Source organism: Xiphias gladius, chromosome 16 (genome assembly GCF_016859285.1).
Source record: "Xiphias gladius isolate SHS-SW01 ecotype Sanya breed wild chromosome 16, ASM1685928v1, whole genome shotgun sequence".
Taxonomy (NCBI): Eukaryota; Metazoa; Chordata; class Actinopteri; order Istiophoriformes; family Xiphiidae; genus Xiphias; species Xiphias gladius.
In genome coordinates this window covers 28,559,286-28,575,222 of record NC_053415.1, presented here as the reverse complement: position 1 = coordinate 28,575,222, position 15,937 = coordinate 28,559,286, and the positions used below count along the sequence as shown (strand labels likewise).

Sequence of the window (15,937 nt, the reverse complement as noted above, 5' to 3'; positions counted from 1 at the left end):
TTCATGTCTCTTCGTCTTTTTTCAGAAACCACACCAGTGAATTGAATTTTCACGTGTGATGGTGGTTTTCTGTCCTGCAGAGACCCCAGTGGAGATCGTCAGACCCCCTCAGGACATGTTTGAACCTCCAGGCTCAGACATCGTTTTTGAGTCGGAGCTCAACAAGGACAGAGTGGAAGTGAAGTGGATGAGGAACAACATGATCATTGTCCAGGGAGACAAATATCAGATGATTAGCGAGGGTAAAGTCCACAGACTGCAGGTCTGTGAGATCAGACCCCGAGATCAGGGAGAGTACAGGATTGTGGCCAAAGATAAGGACGCCCGAGCCAAGCTGGAACTGGCAGGTGAGTCAACTCGGAGAAACTTATCACACAAACCTACCCTGTGATTGATTTTTGAAGGCAGCCAAAGTCCAGTTTTCTGAGGGAAAGCTGAAAGACGTGGCGGAACATAGGAAAACACTTAATGTTAACAATAATAAGTATCAATAAATAATAATATTTATTGATACGGTGCTGTTCAAGATACTCAAAAGACACTTTACATCACAAATTAAACAAAAGAACCAAAGCAGTTTAGACAGATACTTGGTTCAAAAAACGTGGGTTTAAAGCCACTGTTATAAAATAGTTCTTACAATGCATAAAACTTTATAGATTTATGTGAGGGTTATTTAACTGGAAGATGTTGTTCAGTCGGACTACTGAGGATTTAAATTGGCCAGATGAATTAATAAAAATGAAAAACTATATGAAAACCTTTCCCCATAAATTCTTTTATCTCCTCTGCAGCCGTTCCGAAGATCAAAACTACCGACCAGAATCTGGTGACAGATGCTGGCAAACCCTTCGTCATGAGTGTGCCCTACGATGCTTACCCTCGTGCCGATGCTGAGTGGTTCTTCGAGGGTAGCAGTCTGCCTGTACAGAACATTGACACCTCTGCCGACAAGACTGAGTACCGTCTTAAGACCCCCAGCAAGCAGGACCAGGGCCGGTACAAAGTGGTCATCAAGAACAAGCATGGTGAAGGAGAAGCATTCATCAACCTGGATGTGATTGGTGAGTCTGGGCATTAAATCAGCGATGGGTGTTTGGATACCTAGATTCTGTATCTGCGGTATGTCTGTGGATGTCAAAAGAGTTTGTATATGTCATGTTGGTGGTTTTCAGATGTCCCTGGACCTGTCAAGAACCTGAGAGTGGTTGACACCGCTGATGGTGAGGTCAGTTTGGCCTGGGAGGAGCCCGAGAGCGATGGTGGAAGCAAGATTGTCGCCTACGTTGTTGAGAGACGTGATGTGAAGCGGAAGACCTGGACTCTGGCAACAGATCGTGCTGATGCTCCAGAGTACTGCGTCAGCGGCCTCCATAAGGACTCCATGTACCTGTTCAGAGTCTGTGCCCGAAATAGAGTTGGCAGTGGACCCTCTGTTGCCACCGAGGATGCTGTCCAGGCCAAGAACAAGTTTGGTAAGCAACGTCCAAATGTCCCCCATTATATTCACATACCATCTCCACACTTTATTCCAAATCAATTCCTTAATGTGTTTCTTTTCAACCACCAGATGTTCCTGAGGCTCCAGAAAACGTTGCAGTAGCCAGTGTGAACAGGTTCGGTGCCACTGTCACTTGGGAGCCTCCCAAGTTTGACGGCGGCTCTGAGATCACCGCCTACGTGATTGAGCTCCGCGACAGGACATCTGTGAAGTGGGAGGCAGCCATGGTCTGTGGTGCCAACGACCGTTTGGCCACGCTAAATGACGTGGTGGAGAACAAGGAATACATCTTCAGAGTCCGAGCTGAGAACAAGGCTGGCATCGGCAGGCCAAGCGCCGCCACAAACCCAGTCAAGATCATGGATCCCATCGGTAAGCGAAAACCGGCAGTTCAAGTGTTTGTATTCTAAAAAAAGATCAAACAGTGTAATTTCATTGGACCTTTTGTGTTGTGGCTGCAGAAAGGCCAAGCCCACCCCTGAACCTGAACTTCAGCGACCAAATGAAGTCGGCAGTCACACTGACCTGGGAGACGCCCACCAGCAATGGTGGCAGCATGATCACCGGCTACATCATCGAGAAATGCGACGAAGGCACTGACAAGTGGCTCCGCTGCAATGCCAGGCTGTGCCCAGACCTCTCCTACAGGGTACAGAGTATACTGAAGAGTTTAACCTTTCTGTGACATTTTTATTCCCTTATTACTCTACTGTTTTTTTTTTTTTAAATTTACGTGTTTACATGTACATTTCCCCGGGTGGTGTGTGGTGACTTTTACAGATAGGGAAGCAGAGCTGAAGAACCAGTCTAAAACATACTTTTCATGACAGTAGTAGTAGCAAATCGCTCTTAATTTCAGGGAATGTCCTGTCTCACGATTTTGTGCTGCCTGTCATCCCTGTGCAGAAGGTATCTCTCGTGCATCTTGCTGCACTCTGCCTGGATGTTTTCACCTTTCTGCACTGCACAGAAGTATTAGGATTATTCCCTTGAACTGACAGTAAACATATCAAATGTGCAGTATAGAGGGAAAATATCCCTAAAAATTACTTATAATCTTACTTAAAATAATATATAATCTTCAAAATACTTACCGTTAACAATGTCACACTCCAGTGACAATGCAGAATCCTATATTTTCCTGCCTCAATGTGCTGTCTCAGACTACTCAAACTTACTTTACATCTTGCAGAGAACCCCACACCTTGATTAACTGAAAGGAAAAGATATTGATATGATGACTAAAAAGTGACGGCGTGTCAGTGGTTTCCCATCATAATTGCGTCAACTGATGGATTTATCTTCTATGTGTTTTATGAAGTTCTGTCACCTATTTTTCACCTTAATATCTGACAGCTCTGAGTCTTCACTTGCTCATTAGAGCTGACTTTTGACCGTTGATGTTACTGTTTTGTTCTTTTTAGGTGACTGGTTTGAAACCTGGTCAGAAGTACCTCTACAGAGTGTGCGCTGAGAACGCCGCTGGCATCTCCGATCCAGCCGAGCAACTTGGACCACTGCTCGCTGACGACCCTCATGGTATGAGACAAACAGTAGAAGCAACCAAGCAAACTTAATCTAAAAAAAAATTTTTTAATTTTTGGATGGTGCTTTATTTAATGGTCCATAAATTCTTAATAACTTCCTACATTACAGCATTAAGAAAGAAATTTCTTATAATACCTGACTAATAAATGATTATGTACTTGGGGTTAATAGAGCTGTTCAACTGCATATAAATTCAACTAAATCCTAGGTAAAAGAACTCTAATTTCCATATAATAAAATTACGCTGCTCTCTTCAGGAAACTCTCAAGGAAATTTTTAATAAATTACAGATCCTTGAAATAAAGAGTTATGGAATTGGATTTTTAAAATCAAAAGCTGGAAATCTAAACTGAAAAAAAAACCAAAATTTTTTCTTTCCTGCTTCCTTTGTCAAGATTAAATATTATCTGTTTGATTTCTCTGACGAACCAAAACAGTGTACTAGATAACAGTATGACTTTTTAACCAGTCTCTTTTTTTGCAAAATTCTCTCTAAATGATGCTAAAATCTAAAACCACTTTTCTCTCTCGGCAGTCGGGCCGACCTTTGACCTGAGTGCCTTTAGGAACGGCCTGGAGGTTATCGTCCCAAACCCTCTCACCATCAGAGTACCAATCACCGGATACCCGACCCCCATCGCCAAGTGGACCTTCGGAGAGAAGGAGCTGACAACTGCAGACGAGCGGGTCTCCATGGTGACGAAGCCCATGTACACGGAGCTGACAGTCATGCCAAGCGTCCGTCCAGACAAAGGCACCTACACCCTGCAGCTGGAGAACGACATCTCTTCTATCTCCGGGGAGATCGAGGTCAACGTCATCGGTAACAACAATATCTCTGCCCCTTAAAATATACATTTCATAATCATATGCAGTGAAAGAAAATATGGGAAGTAGATTTACTTTTGGTACAAAGGTGTTTGTCACCCAAAAACTAATTTGGAAACTGAATGAACCCGTTATGGAAGACTGACAACCCTTTCAGGGTGCACTCAGCCCCCCATCAAATACATGCAGGGTAATGCTTCCAGTCAACCACCAGCCTGAGCAGGGAGAACAGTTTGGAATATAAGTGGAAGTCTTTTTCGTACACAAATTACTTTCTTAAGCACATGTTTGTGTTTTATTAGGTGTTAAAGATTTTTAATTGTCTCTTTGGTGCCTTTATTTTCCCAGCATGCCCCAGTGCTCCCAAGGACTTCAAAGTTGCTGAGGTGACACGACACCATGTCCACCTGATGTGGGAGGCTCCGGAGCACGATGGCGGAAGTCCGGTCACCCACTACCAGATCGAGAAGAGAGAAGTGTCTCGCAAGACCTGGGCCAAGGTATATCAGCGTTTACCTTGTAATGCTGTCATGGAATCTAGTGTTCTAACCTTAACAGATTCAGCAGCACGGTCTTTTGGTTGCAGGACCTTAGTTTTAGGCTTAGACTGTTTAAACAGAACATAAAGGAACCTCTATCAGTGGCATGATTGTGTATAAAGTCTAAAGGTCGTTGACAATGTCAGCTTCAGCAAAAAGTCTGTGTTAAGTGAATTTGCATGTGTATTGGGTTTCCTTGAAAGGAAAACAATAAAAATATTTGAAGATCCTATTAAAAATTGAAAAAAAAAAAAAATCAATAATAACTAAAGCACTTTTGGTCACCGTTGATGGTGGTGATAAATGCTACTAAGCTGTGATATATCTATGGAAGTAAGCTATAAATACAACATATCAGAAAAGAATGGCAGAAAATCTCTTTACACCTATACGGCCTTATATTGCCATTTTCGACGAGAATCCCCCGAAAAAAAACATCACAAACAAACAAAAACTCACTGAAACAAGGCTTTGACAATGCCAAGCAGCAATCAAATTTGAGGTTAAAGTTCATCGTTGCAATGTTTCCTGACCACTGTTATAATGTTTTTTTCCAGGTGGCTACTGGAATCCTGGACCTGGAGCACACCGTAACAGATGTAATTGAAGGGAAGGAGTATCTGTTCAGTGTCATCGCCTGCAACAAGTGTGGACCCGGAGAGCCTGCGTACATTGACGAGCCTGTTAATGTCTCCTCTCCTGCCAGTGAGTATTTTTTCACTCAGTCTGAAATGAATAAACTGAGAATGAAGCCAATTTCACAAGACAGGAGCTAAAAACAAGAGCATGTTTCCTTTGCTTTTGAGATTATTTCATTATGGAGACTTGAAGTTTTCACCTGATAGAGATATTTATACAAATATCCAGAATCTCATGTAAATGATGTTTTTATTCCGCAGCTGTACCTGATCCTCCTGAGAACCTGAAGTGGCGTGATAAGAGTGCCAAGACCATTTTCCTCTCCTGGGAGCCTCCAAAGTATGACGGCGGTGCCCAGATCAAAGGCTATGTAGTGGACAAGTGTCAGCGTGGTACCGACAAGTGGGAACCCTGCGGTGAACCCATCCCCGAACTGAAGTAAATCTTAACATTTTGTCAGTGAAAATGGTGTTTATGATAGTGAATTGTAATGGTTTCTACAAAAGCTGAGTGTGTCCTTGCTCAACAGTTTTCTTGGGCCCATTTGTTATTTGTATCCTTGTGTATATTGTAGGACAGTTGTGTAAAATATATGTTTTGTGCTCACAGGTTCCAGGTGACTGGTCTGATCGAGGGTCAGTGGTACGCCTACAGAGTCAGAGCTTTCAACAAGTTGGGTGCCAGCCGACCCTGCAGGGCCACCGATGAGATCCAGGCTGTTGACGCTAGAGGTAAACCGGACTGTGGTCACCCAGATCCTGTTGGACTGGAGCTTGACTGGAGCTTGACTGGAGCAACATTTTTTCCTTATTTAGATATTTTTATTAAGTGGACATTAAGTGAACGTTTAACATTCAGCTTCTTTAAACTTACTCAATCATATTGTCAGAGACCTCCTACACCTGAGCAGCAACTACCAAAAAAATATCTCTCAGTGGTTCAGGAGTGAACCTTTTTATGAAAAGTATGTATTAAGGGAGAAAAACTATTAGGATAGGGTGTCAGAGTAATTGAAATATAGTAATGAGATCTGAAGTAATAGTAATAGAACTGGGAGTAAGAATATTGCAATTGGGAGGTTAATGGGATCCAGAGTGGGAGTAATGGAATCAGGGATATGAGTTATTGGATCAGGAGTAAGATTAATGAGATTTGGAGTAGGAATATTTGAATCTGGAGTATGAGTCTGACAGTTTTCTTTTATGATTCCAACAGAACCTCCAGAGATCCAACTGGACGTCAAGTTGCTGGCCGGTTTGACTGCCAGGGCTGGTACCAATATCGAGCTTCCTGCCGATGTGAAAGGAAAGCCCGATCCCCGGGTAAAGTGGACCAAGGCCGACCTTGTCCTGCGGGCCGACAACCGCATCACCATTGAGACCCAGCCAGGACACTCCAAGCTTTCCATTGCCAACACAACCAGAGGAGACACTGCCACCTACATCATTGAGGCAGTCAACACCTGTGGACGCGCCACCGCTACTATCGACGTCAACATCCTCGGTACAGAGGCTAGCTTATTATCTTAATTATAATACTTAACCTATAGCTGACACTGTACCTAGATATTATCTTTAGGAGAGAAGGGACATACTAGCCTTGAATCAATCAACACATGACTCGATGAATTTTTTCTTTTTCAAAAATAGTATCGGACTTGTTTTTTTTCAGTTTTACACTAGGTTGTGGTCAGTCTTCATAAGAACTACTAGATGGTTTAAACAGCCGGGTGTAACCGCCAGTTAGCTGTTAGCATGTTAGCAAGTCTTCTCAAGTCAGAAAATGAAATAAATTCTGCTCTCTCTTCTTGGTTAAAGAGCTAAATAAGCCATATTAACAACATACTTAGCGTAGAAGCGTAGGATATTTAAAGCACCAGTATACCAGAAAATATGTTGTGGGATATAGAATAAAACAAAACATAAATACTAGACAAACATCTATATAAGCCCGATGTATCTTGCTATATGAAATTCAATGTGTCCAGCTCATATTAGCTGTGCCACTTTACAAATGTCTCAAATTGATCTGGTCCTGAAGATGAGACTTTACTAACCTGGATTTAAATTTCATTTTCATGTTTGGTTCCCTCCTCTTTAGATAAACCCGGCCCTCCAGCTGCCTTTGATATCTCCGAGATCACCAACGAGTCATGCCTCATGGCCTGGAACCCTCCCAGGGATGACGGTGGTTCGCCCATCACCAACTACATTGTGGAGAGTCGTCAGACAGACAAAGAGGAGTGGGTGAAGGTGTCGGCCACAGTGAAACACACCACCTTCAAAGCCTGCAAGCTCACAGCTATGAAGGAATACATCTTCAGGATCAGCGCTGAGAACCAGTATGGCATCGGCGAACCTGCAGAGCACGTGCCCATCATTGCAAAATATTCCTTTGGTAAGTTGTTTTATACTGTTATATAGCTTTCTATCTAAAATTACCTCTTTTGAACACTCACTGGACATAGGTGAGATATGACAAATCACATTATTTTCCATCCGTTTCAGATCCTCCTGGTCCTCCAACCAGAGTCACTCCCTCTGACATCGCCAAAGATGCCGTGACTCTGACCTGGTTTGAGCCAGATGAGGATGGCGGCAGTCCCATCACTGGATACTGGATTGAGAAGTTCGATCCAGAGAGCGACAAGTGGATCAGATGCAACAAACTGCCCATCAAGGACACAGCCTTCAGGTAAATAATCCCACCTGTCAAATTACAGGACTAATGATGACAAATCATCAGCCAACAAGGTGAAGGATCTTTATTTGTTAGGAAATGGTGTACAATATTTTTTATGACTGCATGTCTGTGTGGCTGCAGGGTGAAGGGTCTCCCCACCAAGAAGAAGTATCGCTTCCGTGTTCTGGCTGAGAATCTTGCTGGACCTGGAAAACCTAGTGTAGAGACTGATCCTGTCCTCATCAAAGATCCGATTGGTATGTCACATGTCATTCAGTACTGTTACTCTACTTAGGTTCAGTGAAAAACTGCTGTAATCAATCTACTGTGAACTATTTTTTAAGCTTTGTTTTATCAAGGTTTGCAATTACTAATATAACTAATATACTGTATATCATAAAGGTAATAGGATTGGGAGTGAGTCATTGGATCAGGATTAAGAATAATAGGACTGGAAATAGGAGTGATTGGATGATTATAATAACATCACATGCTTCTTCAGATCCCCCTTGGGCTCCTGGTAAACCTGTCATCAGGGACATCGCCAAGACCACGGCCATGCTGGCATGGACTCGGCCAGAGCATGATGGCGGGGCTAAGATTGAAGGCTACATAATTGAGTTTCAGAAGACTGGAAGCGAGGAGTGGATCCGGATTGCAGAAGACATTCCTCAGACTGAGCACAAGCTGCGGGGTCTGATGGAGAAGCAGGAGTACTCATTCAGGGTCAAGGCTGTCAACAAGGCTGGGGAGAGTGAACCCAGTGAGCCCAGCGACCCTGTGGTCTGCAAGGAGAGACTTTGTAAGTTCAACTAAAGGGTGGTCGGGGCTTGGCAGCAGAATGCTGTGTCTCTGAAAGGCTTATAGTCTGTGAAAACTCAAAAAATGTCATCTATCAAGGTTTTTTTTTGTTATTATAACCATGTGTCCTTGAGTTTTAACATTTTAAGGCTCTGATCCAGGTTCGCTCATAGTCAATAAGAGATAAAGAACCAATACTCTTTCCACTTGACAGACCCTCCATCAGCTCCTCAATGGCTGGAAGTGACCAACATAACCAAGATCAGTGCTGACCTGAGGTGGCAGGCTCCAAGCAGTGATGGAGGCTCACCTATCACCAACTACGTGGTGGAGAAGAGGGACGTGAGGCGGAAGGCTTGGCAGGCTGTCGATACAACCGTCAAGGAGCTCAAGTACACCGTGAGTCCTCTCAACGAAGGATCGCTGTATGTGTTCCGCGTCGCTGCTGAGAATGCCATTGGGATGGGGGAATTCTGTGAATTGGAGGACGCTGTGCTTGCCAAGGACACTTTCAGTAAGTTGTCAACAGTTGTGTATCAGTGTTTTTGTATCTGTGTTTTAAGATTTAGACAGTGTTGTTTTTTTCCCTTTTAATTCACTCCTAAATAAGAATTTGAACAACCAGTTTAACTTGAATAAGACTGTTTCAGTGTATTCCTAAAGAATTTACAGCTGATTTTTTTGTGTTTCTGACTCATCAAACATTTGTGAATTTTAATGTGGACGTTGCTGCTCCCGAAATGCTGATCCCTAATAATTTTAGTGAGCCAGTGACTACCTCTACCACCACCATCTGGACAAAATTTTCCCGCAACAAACATTTCTGTCTGTGACAATATATCACATAAACTAATGTCAGGATTTCTAAGAAATGTCTTGTTCCCGTTTCTGCAATTACCCCATGACCTTTCCTCTAGTGCCATCCTCTGGAACATTTTTTTACAACATCAACAGGTCAATCACAATTAACACATTGGTATGTCCTGCTCTAGGGAATGCTAGCAGGATTTTAGACTTTCAATGGTATTTATTTTATCTCCATTTTAAGACCCTGAGTAGGGCTGCAAAGAAAAGAAGCTAAAGACAACCTGACTATTATGCATATTAATGTTTTCAATGTTCTCTGCAGCAACTCCTGGACCCCCTTATGCCCTGACGGTGGTGGAGGTCACCAAGAGACATGTGGAGCTGAAATGGGAAGCTCCCAAGAGCAATGGTGGAAGACCGATAACAAAGTAAGAAAACAAACCACTGTAAAACCAGTGTATAGATTACCATGTTACATGGTACATAGTAACTGAAATTAAATGATATTTGAGGAATGTGCTTGTTAGAGATATTCTTTGTAAAAAGGCGATGAAGCAACAGCTTTCTTATCAGACAGAACAGAGAAGAAGCAGACATGAAACCTATTCACCATTCTATCAATGAGATGACAACTATTAACAAAACTATACTGTTTGTGATGCCAGATGAAAAACCATTGCCAGTTGAAAAACTATTCAACAATGCCATTACCCTTTGCTACCCAGGTACGTAATTGAGAAGAAAGAGAAGGTGGGAACTCGTTGGCTGAAGTGCTGCAAGACTCCAGACAAACAGACTCAGTTCAAGGTGACAGATGTAGACGAAGGGTCGGAGGTTCAGTTCCAGGTCAGAGCAGAGAACGAGGCTGGAGTTGGAGATCCGAGCGAACCCACTGAGATCCTCACCATTGAGGATCCTACCAGTAAGAGACTATAAAATATAAGGAGTTTGTTGTATGTTCAAGAACTTTAATTACTGGGGATGTCCTTGACTAAAAAAAATTCTAGCATGACATAGGTTTCTTTTGACTAATTAATTAATCAAATTGTTTCTCCAATAGCATCAGTGTACGTCAGATGAATACAGAAAATTACTTGATATCTTTACAACACTGTCACAAAGAAAACCTTTCAGATGTATTCACAGATGTCCTCCTCTCTCTCCAGGTGCTCCATCTCCTCCTCTAGAAGTGACCATCCCTGATGCCAGCAGGGAGCACATCAACGTCACCTGGAAGCCTCCAGCCAAGGATGGTGGCTGCCCTATCACCGGCTACCACGTTGAGGTGGCAGAGGCCCGCCCGGAGCTGAAGTGGCTCAGGGTCAACAACAGACCCATCAAGGAGCTCAAGTTCAGGATTGACGATGGAATCAAACCAGAGAAGAAATACGTCATCAGAGTTCGTGCCATCAACTCTGTTGGCGTTAGCGATCCCTCCGAGATCTCCGACAAGGTCTTCACCAAGGATCCCGACTGTAAGCATCCGCACTTCTCTGTTTATTGAGATTGAGATAAATCCAATCAAAAGACTGATAATTAACCCTAAATAATAATCCTGTCCTCTGATTCCAAGGTGCTCCAACTATGGATTTGGAGGCACAGGACGTGGTTGTGGTAGAGGGCGAGAAGCTGCACCTGAATATCCCCTACAGAGGGATCCCAACGCCCAAGATGGTGTGGCATAAGGACACGGTGGAGTGTAAGGCCAATGACCGGCTCTCCATGACAGTAGAGATGAACAGCGCTCACCTGGAGCTCCTCAAGTGCACACGTGCCGATGCTGGCGCCTATGCCATCACCCTGGAAAACAGTCTTGGAACTGCCACTGGAACTGTCAATGTGAAAGTCATTGGTAGGATGTCCTCCATATAAAAGTGCTTGGGAAATATACTGTAATACCATGCTTTGTTCACATTATGAACTTGCGTAGTCCAGTAATGATAATGTCCTTTTGTAAACCGGTCCAAACGTTAGTTCCACCCAAGGTTTCCCACAATCACGTTTTTGCATTTGGTTTCATATCATTTCTTGGACTGGGGGACTTCATGACCTCAGTATTTCTAAAAATGTCCCTGCAGCCCTGTTAAGCAATATTTCTGGTTATCTTTCACTACAAACATACAAGCAGCAGCCATCCTCTAACACATTTTTGGTTCCTTCCTGAACCCTGCAGGACTCCCTGGTCAGTGTAAGGATATCACCTCCAGCGACGTCACCAAGAACTCCTGCAAGATCATCTGGGAAGCCCCAGAGGATGACGGCGGTACCCCCATTGTCAGCTACACCCTGGAGCGCCGCGAGGCCTCCAAGAAGACCTACATGCCCGTTATGTCAGGAGAGAACATCCTGACTTGCACTGTCAAAGACCTCTTCACCAATTGTGAGTACTACTTCAGAGTGAAGGCTGTCAACAAGGTCGGAGCTGGAGAATATCTGGAGCTACGCAACCCAGTCATAACAGAGGAAATCAAACGTAAGTCCTGTTTTCAGCTCGATAACATCAGAGGATTTATCTATATTGTCATTGTGAGCATGTTAGCATTGTGATCTAAACATTTAGCTCAAGTACAGCTTCACACAGCCACTAGACTCAGCTAAATACTTTAAACACCATAAGAAAAGAACCTTTGAAATGGACCTGACATATACAAATACAAATCATTGTTTTTTAGTTTGCAGTCAGGTGAGTGAGCCTGCTGTGGCATTTTCAGATCAACCAATGGAGAAATACAATAACAAAATTACTGTACCTCTCGATCCTTTGAATAAAATGAGAAGACACAAGGTCCATATACTCTAGGATTATAATAAACCTGGTAGTCTTGGCTATGGAGACAGCTCAGACATTTACTGTCTGGGGCTAATACTGATTTCACAGAGAAACCAGACCCACCCATCCAGGTGGAGGCTCATAACCCAACATCCAAGTCCATCACAGTCACGTGGAAGGCTCCAGACTATGACGGTGGCTGTCCCATCCAAGGCTACATTGTGGAGAAGATTGAGAAGGATGGTGACCGCTATGAGAGGGTCACCCCGAGCCTGGTTCCCGGTTTCTCCTACAAGGTGACGGGCCTGGAGGAGGACATGGAGTATCAGTTCAGAGTTCGAGCCGAGAATGCTGCTGGAGTCAGCGAGCCATCACGCAGCACACAGCCTGTGAAGGCTGCAGACCCCGTTGGTATGAAAAACTACAGACTTTAAAATCAATTATTAACTCAGGGAGAGCGTATTTAACTTTAAACCATAAATATGAACTAGCTAAATTTCAAAACACTTATTCCATTTTCAGAAAAACCGAAGGTCACCCTCCATGCCCGTGTGCAGTCTGGTTTGTGCATTAAGAAAGGTGAGGAGATCCGCATTGATGCCTACATTTCTGGGTCTCCGTATCCCAAAGTCACCTGGCTGAGAAATGATGAGGACGTCACCAAAGAGCCTACCAAAAAGATTGTTCCTTTGGTCAAGAAAAAGAGTAGAAAGGCCAAGGTGTGTGTCTTCACAGAGATATCTGAGAGTCCTAATGCATTTGTACATATTTTTAAGGTATTTTTTTAATTTTTACTTTGGTCCCTTCAGTTTCCTGAACCAGAGGAGGAGTTTGTGACTCCACTGCGTGAGCGTCTGGGTCTGGATCAGACCAAGAAGGGCCAGTCTGCGCTGATGATCCGTGATGCAATCAGAGTCGACCATGGAAACTTCACCATAAAGGTGGAGAACACTCACGGTGTTGCCACCGCCTCTTGCATCGTCAACGTCCTCGGTAAGATATCTTAAACCACACGACCTCCTTAGTTTTAATTAGTGAAAAGCGGTCATCAGTTATACATTAAGAATTAGAAACTTAACTGATTAAAATAATAAATATGGAAAAAATGCTTTGAATCAAATTAACTGCAGCTGTTTTTAAAAATGAAAGTATAATATTTTCAGAAAATGCAAATGACATCTTTCTGTTTAAGAATTATGTTGTGTAATTTGGTTTTATTAATTGTGTAAAGTGGCACGTGAATATAGCAATTGTATTTAAAGTATATGTATAATAATTATTGAATTGTGATATTATAAAATCAACTGAACTGAAATGAAAGAGAAACAAAAATGACTTATGACTCAAAGAACTTAGTATGTTGAAATGTGTTTGGTTTGTTAAGGAAGAGCCACGAAAGATACATTTTACAAACCTCAGAATCATCAGATAGAAAATATAAACTTTAATCATTTAAATGTCGACCTGACTCTCCTGACACACAGACAAACCCAGCGCTCCAATCAACTTCACCTTCGATGACATAAGGAACACCTCGGTCATCTGTAACTGGGAGCCTCCTGAAGATGATGGTGGCAGCGAGATCCTGAACTACATCCTGGAGAAGAAGGACAACAAGAACAATGAGATTGGCTGGATCACCATCACCTCCACCTTGAAGGGCACCAGCTGCCCCGTCAGCAAACTCATCGAAGGGAAGGAATACATCTTTAGAGTCACTGCTGAGAACAAGTACGGCTGTGGGCCATCGTGCATCTCTGAGCCCCTGGTCGCTGAGAACCAGTTCAGTAAGTAAAAGCATGAAAATAATAAAGGTATCCATGTAGGAAAAGTTAAATTTTTCAGTCATCTGAGTTATCTGACTGGCTAAAAGCTCCAATTGACTCTGCAAAACATAATATATACATAAAAACACCATGTAATAAATACAGTAAAAATCCAAAATATCATCAATAAAATCATTTTTTATCATTCAGTAGAATCCATTAACACTGTTAGATTTTAAAACGAAAGTATATACATACAATTATTCTGTATTTTTAAAAAGTTAATTCGATTTCTAGTAGTCACAAAGGAAAAAAAATCCATACAAATTATGCGTAAAATTTTTCATCCCTACAAGTAATTTCCCAATATTTATACTTAAAATAATTTGTAAATTTGTTTCAGTATTTATCTGTAATTTCTAAATTGTGATTTTTAAAAAAATATTAAGTAAATATTAAGTATTAAGTATTGTATACATAAAACCACCTGATGGTCATTTTGAGAGGACAGTGTAGTAGATAACAATGAAGACCACATCCCTTCCCCCATTCCATTAATGTAAGGGCATTGAGTCACTCACCTTTCTTCCTCCCCCCTCAGATCCTCCTGATGCTCCCAACACTCCCAGAGTCCATGAGGTGACAGCAAGCACCGCCCAACTCTCCTGGCACGAGCCGAAGGACAACGGCAGCCCGATCCTGGGCTACTGGATCGAGAGGAAGGAAGTGAACAGTAAATACTGGACCCGAGTAAACCGAGCCCTGCTCAACTCTCTGGAAGTGAAGGTCACCGGCCTGATGGAGGGACTCACCTACATCTTCAGAGTACGTGCTGAGAACCTGGCCGGGCCCGGACCCTTCAGCGAGCCCACCGACCGCATCGTCGCCATGGACGCCATCCGTAAGTTTTTATCAAAATGCAGCAGCGAAGTGTTCAGAAAGGAGGCAGCAATTATCAAACAACTGACACTGACGCTGGCCTCTTCATGTAGACTCAGTCTGTCTTTACTTGTAATTTTAGCGCGCTCTTATGGCTGATCACTGTGATTATCAAAATGTTGAAATGCAGAAAGTTTAATGAAATACAGATCAGTCAGAGCTGAAATATTTTTATGGCACATGGATGGAAAAGAAACTGTCACAATGTAAAACACAACTTGAGGGACCATGCCAGGATTTTAATTTATACCAGGAGTTATTTTCATTTTAGTCAATTTAATACAAACTAAACATTTCCCAAAGCATACCCTCAGTTTTTTGTTTGATTTCCTTCTTTTCAGGCACCCATCGGTTTCGGTTTCATTAGCTTCATAACACCTCTGACTGAATAAGATCTTACCAGTAATTTTAGTGTCTCCTTATGGCTAACGAGATTATCCAAAATGCTGGAATGCAGACGTCAAATTAATTAAAACTAATTTCCCAGAGTATAATGAAATTTATATCATAAGTGAAAAAGAAGTATTAAACTAAATAGTGACTGACTTTGTAAAGCATGAATTAAATTACCAAATGATTATTTATGCATATGTTAGCCCATTTAATAAACAATGTATCTATTATAGATTCCTGGTTAGGAACTTGCTGATGTTGGTTTTGGTAGTGTATTAAAATGACTAAAAACCAAACCATCAAAGGAAAAAGCATCAAAAAATTGAAAATATTAAAGCATTTTTTGGAGAGCTTGGTTAACAGCTGCTTAAAGGCACATTTTCAGCAGATAATTAAACCAAACTTGTAACCAAAGATGCTTATAATAAAGTTAGAAAAAGTGTAACACATTTGCTAAGACACCAACAGGTGCTGCTGAACACAAACTTTTTATCATGTGACAATACTGAACATTGTTCTGTTCAGTTAGGTCTGTTAATTTCCTCTGAAATATTAAATATGTCTTTGTTCCCCCTCAGTCCCTCCTGGCCCCCCTACTCCGTGGATCGTGGACACTGGGAAGGACTCTGTCATTGTGGCCTGGAAGCCGCCACTGTACAATGGTGGAGGCGACATCTTGGGATATCACGTTGAGAAGGTAAAGAAAGTTAATCCGGTCACCTCA

General features: G+C 42.4%; 1 protein-coding gene across 1 annotated transcript in view; it reads left to right on the top strand.

Moving 5' to 3' along the window:
* Positions 1–15,937, top strand: part of ttn.1 (titin, tandem duplicate 1) — a 203,856-nt gene that overhangs the window by 107,571 nt on the left and 80,348 nt on the right. Inside the window, exons 119-146 of the mRNA XM_040148273.1 lie at positions 81–347; positions 795–1,064; positions 1,176–1,475; positions 1,571–1,873; positions 1,963–2,150; positions 2,926–3,040; positions 3,585–3,872; positions 4,226–4,377; positions 4,974–5,121; positions 5,316–5,493; positions 5,665–5,786; positions 6,271–6,558; positions 7,156–7,452; positions 7,563–7,749; positions 7,879–7,994; positions 8,240–8,539; positions 8,753–9,052; positions 9,668–9,773; positions 10,071–10,267; positions 10,512–10,820; positions 10,919–11,197; positions 11,519–11,818; positions 12,224–12,526; positions 12,638–12,834; positions 12,925–13,108; positions 13,600–13,902; positions 14,483–14,782; positions 15,792–15,910. Of these exons, the coding sequence (XP_040004207.1) occupies positions 81–347; positions 795–1,064; positions 1,176–1,475; positions 1,571–1,873; positions 1,963–2,150; positions 2,926–3,040; positions 3,585–3,872; positions 4,226–4,377; positions 4,974–5,121; positions 5,316–5,493; positions 5,665–5,786; positions 6,271–6,558; positions 7,156–7,452; positions 7,563–7,749; positions 7,879–7,994; positions 8,240–8,539; positions 8,753–9,052; positions 9,668–9,773; positions 10,071–10,267; positions 10,512–10,820; positions 10,919–11,197; positions 11,519–11,818; positions 12,224–12,526; positions 12,638–12,834; positions 12,925–13,108; positions 13,600–13,902; positions 14,483–14,782; positions 15,792–15,910 (6,416 nt within the window). The remainder of the gene's footprint in view (positions 1–80; positions 348–794; positions 1,065–1,175; positions 1,476–1,570; positions 1,874–1,962; positions 2,151–2,925; positions 3,041–3,584; positions 3,873–4,225; positions 4,378–4,973; positions 5,122–5,315; positions 5,494–5,664; positions 5,787–6,270; positions 6,559–7,155; positions 7,453–7,562; positions 7,750–7,878; positions 7,995–8,239; positions 8,540–8,752; positions 9,053–9,667; positions 9,774–10,070; positions 10,268–10,511; positions 10,821–10,918; positions 11,198–11,518; positions 11,819–12,223; positions 12,527–12,637; positions 12,835–12,924; positions 13,109–13,599; positions 13,903–14,482; positions 14,783–15,791; positions 15,911–15,937) is intronic.